Source organism: Aotus nancymaae, unplaced genomic scaffold, assembly GCF_030222135.1.
Source record: "Aotus nancymaae isolate 86718 unplaced genomic scaffold, 86718_ANA_hifiasm-v0.15.2.pri h1tg000004l, whole genome shotgun sequence".
In the NCBI taxonomy this organism is placed as follows: Eukaryota; Metazoa; Chordata; class Mammalia; order Primates; family Aotidae; genus Aotus; species Aotus nancymaae.
This window is the reverse complement of record NW_026988415.1, coordinates 21007117-21013116: the sequence shown is the minus strand read 5'-3', so window position 1 is coordinate 21013116 and position 6000 is coordinate 21007117. Positions and strand designations below refer to the sequence as shown.

At 37.2% G+C, this 6000-nt stretch overlaps 2 protein-coding genes across 2 annotated transcripts in view; one reads left to right on the top strand and one right to left on the bottom strand.

Annotated features, from left to right (window-relative positions):
- Positions 1–1145: 1145 nt before the first annotated feature.
- ACTRT1 (actin related protein T1) overlaps positions 1146–6000 on the bottom strand; it is a 173536-nt gene continuing 168681 nt past the window's right edge. The window contains 6 exon segments of the mRNA XM_064384471.1: positions 1146–1361; positions 1676–1766; positions 1769–2231; positions 2233–2295; positions 2297–2407; positions 2409–2700. Coding sequence (XP_064240541.1) covers positions 1226–1361; positions 1676–1766; positions 1769–2231; positions 2233–2295; positions 2297–2407; positions 2409–2700 — 1156 coding nt within the window. The 3' untranslated portion in view covers positions 1146–1225.
- LOC110569450 (small nuclear ribonucleoprotein G-like) lies at positions 4251–4632 on the top strand. Its single transcript, XM_064384464.1, has one exon. It carries the CDS (start codon positions 4273–4275, stop codon positions 4501–4503), a length of 231 nt encoding a protein of 76 aa, XP_064240534.1. The 5' UTR covers positions 4251–4272; the 3' UTR covers positions 4504–4632.

The following is a 6000-nucleotide window of genomic DNA, read 5'->3' as shown; positions in this document are numbered from 1 at the left end:
TCTTTTTCAAATTTTAATGGTGTTTTTCATAGAAATGGAGAAATCTGTGCTAAAATCCAAATCTACTGGATTTTATGGATTTCAAGGGACCCCCCAAAAAACCAAATTAATTTTGAAAATGCAGAACAAATTTGGAGAACTCACACTTCCAATTAAAAAATTTACTGTAAAGCAACTGTAATAAAATCAGTGTGGTCATAGCATAAAGATAAGCTTATATATTAATGGAATAGAATTGAGAGTTCAGAAACAAACCTATACACATAAGTTAAATTGATTTTCAACAAGGGTGTCAAGACCATACGATGTGAAAAACAGTATATTCAATAGTGTTGGAAACACAGGATAGTCATATACAAAATAATGAAGCTGGACAATTATCTCATGCTGCATTAAAAAAATGCTAACTCAAAATGAATAAAAACCCTAAATTTAAGAACTGACACCATAAGATTCTCAGAAGAAAACGTAAGAGTAAATCTTCATGACCTTGAAATTGGCAATGGTTTCCTAAATATGATACCAAATGAATATGAAGAAAATAATAAATTTTACTTTATTAAATTAATTTTGGTGCATGTAATGATAATGTCAAGACAGTAGAAAGCCAAATCAATAAATGAGAAAATAAAACTCAAATATATTATAGCAGTGTAATAGCTGGACTACATAAAGAATTCCTAAACTAGATAGCCAAACTATACACAAGTCAATTAAAAAATAGGCTAAGGACTGACTAAACACTTCTCCAAAGAAGATATAAAAACAGTAAATAAGCACATAAAAATGCTAGACATCACTAACCATTATGGAAATGCAAATAAAAATCACAATGAGATAACACTTTCGAATGGCTATTATTCAAAAAACAAAAAACAAAGAGTGTTGTCAACAAGGAGGATAAAATAGACTGTTACATTGATGGTGGGAGTGTAAAATTATGAGTTTACTGGAAAAGCATTCTGGCAGTCCTCAAAAAGTTAAAAAAAGAATTAGTAAATGACCTATAAAATACACTCATAAGTATATAGCCGAAAGAATTCAGCAGGGACCCAAATAGATATTTGTACAACATTTACAGCAATGTGCAAAGAACAATATATAGAAATACAAAATGTGAAAACACTTTTATTGAACATCCTGAAAAAGCCTGAAGGACAGTGGCATCTCACACTGGTGCTTCTGTGATCTCACCCATCAATCTGTTCCCCGAGCTCAAGGATCTTTAAAAGCATCTCCTCTGAACCACAGATGTCCCATAGTCACTAAAATTTTCAGAGGTAACCCACATTTGTTTGAAACTGCTCAGAGAGATCATGATGGATATACCAATTCACACAAAGAAGTATTGAGCAGGAGAATCTGTAATCTTTTCTTTCTTTGAGGCACTCTCGCTCTATTGCCCAGGTTGGAGTACAATGGCGTGATCACAGCTCACTGCAACCTCTACCTCCTGGGATCAAGCAGTTCTCTGCCTCAGCCTCCCAAGTCGTTGTGATTACAGGCACCCATCACCATGCCCAGCTAATTTTTTTTTTTTTTTGTAATTTTAGTAGAGACGCAGTTTCACCATCTTGTCCAGGCTGGTCTTGAACTCCTGACCTTGTGATTCATACGCCTTGGCCTCCCAAAGTGCTGGGATTACAGGCATGAGTCATTGCACCCGGCCAGAGAAGCCGTAATCTTGATGCGAGTACCTTTGGAAACCAGCTGTTCTAGTTCTTCCATGAGAGTTTCCTCTGGCCCAGAAAAGAGAGTGGTGCCCCAGACAGTACAGTCTCTGCATAAATCTTCTTCTGAATGTCAGTGTCACACTTCATCATGTGGCTGGAGGCCATTTTTGAGAGTCCCGGGCTGTGGATTCCCAGCTGGTCAGGGGCAAAAAGAACCTTGGACACTTGGTACCATTGGTCTGTAATATGGATGACGTTCCCATCTGTCACTTTTTATTCTCTCAGGATCTCTCCCAGCCTCGTGCATAGCTTTTTATCTGGCTCCAAGGTGATGTTGCGCAGCTTCCCTTTGATGTTGTTTACCAAGGCCTTGTAGAGTATTCAAGGGAAACTACATCTGCTAGCAAAGAGGAGCCAGGTGAGGTGCTCTATGATGTCCCTACCTGCCACAAAGAGCTTGATGAATGCACGCAGCAGGGAGTAACCCTCATAGATGGGGACAGTGAAAGTGACCCCATCTCCACTATCCACCATCAGGCCTGTGACACAGGCAGAGGCAGAGTGCTGCCACTACTACATGGTTAGACCAGCAGAAAGCAGGCACACTGAAGTTCTCAAAACGTTATCTCTGCAAGCTTTCCTCGAATTTCCCTAGAGTTCTAAGAGGGCTCGGTTGTCAATACAGGCTGTTGACTGGGTTTTTTTGTTCCCAACTCCCACTCAAAGACATGTTTTCCAGAGTTTCTCTATGTCATCTCATCCTGTTACCAGTCCATACTCATTGGGGTAGTGCAAATATAAGGCCTCATACTTCTACAAGGCTTCTTGCCCCCTGAAATACTTCTTCTGGTAGGGTCTTACTGAAGGCATGTTAAATTTAGGATGTCCCAAGATGGAGTTGTTGACATGGTGGCATTCAATCTCTCCAGGCAGGCTGGCTTTGCAGAATCTTGAATCATTGTTAAACCATACAACTGGCATATCTAATACATGTGAATTAAACATGTCTGTAGCATGTTTTTCTGGACTTCCCAAAAAGAAAGAAAGAACACTTAGGTTACTTTATGAGAAAACAGACACCTTTGGAAGTTTTAAGGCCACAGGGTTCCAAAACTCTCAGGTTGTCACCCAGGCAGAGCTAGCTGGCAGCCTCCAATCCACCAAAATACCCATCCTCAATCCCTGAGTCTTATCTCCTTTCTGTAGACCCAGAAGCAGATGCTTAAACAATTTCAGGGATGATTGCTCTCTCTGTAACATCCAGACAAGGCAAAAATTTCCTCAGTGAGAATCAGATGGCAGGGTTCTTTAAGCAACTAATACTCCCTACTTTGTCATAGATGAAGCCAAAGAAGGCAAACAATATCTATAGACAGCTTTGATAAGCCTGTGACTCCAAAGCAGAGATTTCTTCACTTTATAGAACAGTGAAGTTTCCAATCTATGGGCTTGTCTCAGAGTCCTTCCTCTCTGCTCTGCTGAGCTGCTCATGGTAGAATGACAAAAATACCACTTCCTTTTGAAGGCGAAAAAATAAGCACTAGATACCAGTGCATTTTTGATTCGAGATACCTGTAATTCACTTCCAGCAGACACTTAGAATGTATATTTTTTCTCTTACATTTTCCAAAACAATTTTATTGAGATTATTTTACCATAACATACAATTTACCCCTTTGAAATTATATAACTCAATGTTTTCTAGTATATTCGCTGATATCTGCACATTACAAAAGTCAATCAAAATATTTTTATCACTGAAAAGAAACCTTATATTCTTTAGCTATCACCTATTCAAATTATTTCCCTAAACAACCACTAAAATATTTTCCATCTTTATGGCTTCATCAGTTATTCATATTTCCTACAGTGCAGTGACACAATATATGGTATTTTGTCACTGGCTTCTTTCACTTTACGAAATGTTTCCAATGTTCATTCAATGTTTGCATATAACACATTTTATTTATCCATTTATCAGTCATGTTAATGGATATATATATCTATATATAGACATTTGGATTTTTTTCACTATTTAACTATTATAAAATATGCTGCTTGAAACAATCTTGCATATATTTGTGTCTGAATTTATATCTTCATTTCTTCTAGGTATATATCTAAAAGTAGAAAAGCTGAGTCATATATGATAACTCTAATTATTTCTGGAACTTTCAGTCTTTTTCTCAAAGTGTCTGAGACATTTAAGTTCCTAATGGCAGAGTTGGTGAGGTTCTCCACATGTTTGCCAATCCTAGTTAATACATTTTTGATTCCAGGCATCGTAATAGGTGTGAAGTGGCATCCCATTATGTTTAGACTTGCATTTCCTTGATGACTAGTGAAAAGGGAAAGCAAATCAAAACCACAATGATATTACTTCACAATCACAAAGATGGCTGTTATAGAGCTAGATGGCAGCCTCCAACATCCTCAAGAGTTGTTGAGGATGTGGAGAAATTGGAGACCTCGTTTATTGCTGGTGGTAATATAAAATGGTTCAGTCAGTGTGTGTCTTACTCATTTTCTGCTGATATAATAAATATCACAGACTGGGTAATTTTTAAAAAATGTTTGGTGTGCCCGCAGAGTAGCCATCATGAGCAAAGCTCACCCCCACGAGTTGAAAAAATTTATGGACAAGAAGTTATCATTGAAATTAAATGATGGCAGACATGTCCAAGGAATATTGCGGGGATTTGATCCCTTTATGAATCTTGTGATAGATGAATGTGTGGGGATGGCAACTAGTGGACAACAGAACAATATTGGAATGGTGGTAATACGAGGAAATAGTATCATCATGTTAGAAGCCTTGGAACGAGTATAAATAATGGCTGTTCAGCAGAGAAACCCATGTCCTCTCACCATAGGGCCTATTTTACTATGATGTAAAAATTAGGTCATGTACATTTTATATTAGACTTTTTGTTAAATAAACTTTTGTAATAGTCAAAAAAAAAATGTTTATTTGGTTAACAATTCTAGAGGCTGGGCAGTCTAAAAACAGGTCCAGAACCTAGTGGGGGTCACCACACAGTGGAAGGCATAGAGAGAGAAATAATGTGGACAGTAGTAATCCTTTTGTCAAGAGCCCAGTCTGGTGATAACAAAACCATTTCCATGATAACAGCATTAATCTATTAATGAGGGCTTTACTCTCATAACCAAATTCTCTCTTAAAGGTCCTCATCATAATACCATCAAAATGGCAATTCAATTTTAACATGAATTTTGGAGAGGACATTCAAAACATAGTGCTGTGGAAAAGATATTTTGGCAGCATTTTGGCAGGTCCTTAAAAAGTTAAACATAAAATTAATATTTGACCTAATAATTCCACACCTCAGTATATACCCACAAAATGAAAAGCAGTTACTCAAACTAATAATATTTTACAAATGTTAATTAACAGCACTATTGACAATAGCCAACAGATGGAAACAACGCAAATGTCCATTAATGGATGAATGGATAAACAAATTGTGTGATATATATATAATAGTCTACATATATTATATATAATATTTAATATATATTAGAATAATAAGCCACAAAATAGTTTATACAGAACTTCTGAAAGATGGATAAACCTTGAAAATGCTAACAGGAACCAGACACAAAAGGTCATGCATCATATGATTCCATGAAATATTCAGAATAAGAGGCTGTACTCATAGAAATGTAAAGCTAATTGGTGTTGGCCATGTTTTGTCAGCAGAGGGAATTAGCATGTGATAGTTTGACTCTGTGTCCCAACCCATATCTTATCTCAAGTTGTAATCCCCATGTGTCCAGGAAAGGATCTGATTGGAGGTGATTGGATCATGGGGGCAGTTTCCCCCATACTCTTCTCATGATAGTGAGGAAGTTATCAGGAAATCTGATGGTAAAAAAGAGACAATTTCTTCTGCACTCTGTCTTCTGCTGATTTGTGAAGAGGTGCCAGCTTCCTCTTGCCTTCTACCATAATCTTAAGTTTCCTGAGGCCTCCCCAACCATGTGAAACTGTGAGTCAATTAAACCTCTTTTGTTTATAAATTACCCAGACTCAGGTAGTATCTTTACATCAGTGTAAAAACAGACTATTACAGAAAACTGGTACTAGGATAGTGGAGTACTGCTATAAAGATAACCTGAAAATGTGGAAGTGACTTTGGAACTGGGTAATGAACAGCAGTCAGAATAGTTTGGAGCAGTCAGTAAAAGACAGGAAGATTTTGGAAAGTTTGAAACTTCCTAGAGACTTGTTGAATGGTTTTGACCAAAATGCTGATAGTGAAATAGACAATGAAGTCCAGGTTGAAGTGGTCTCAGATGGAGATGA

Excerpts from the sequence above, each read along its gene's own strand:
- LOC110569450 (XM_064384464.1), top strand. The coding sequence starts at position 4,273 with ATGAGCAAAGCTCACCCCCACGAGTTGAAAAAATTTATGGACAAGAAG.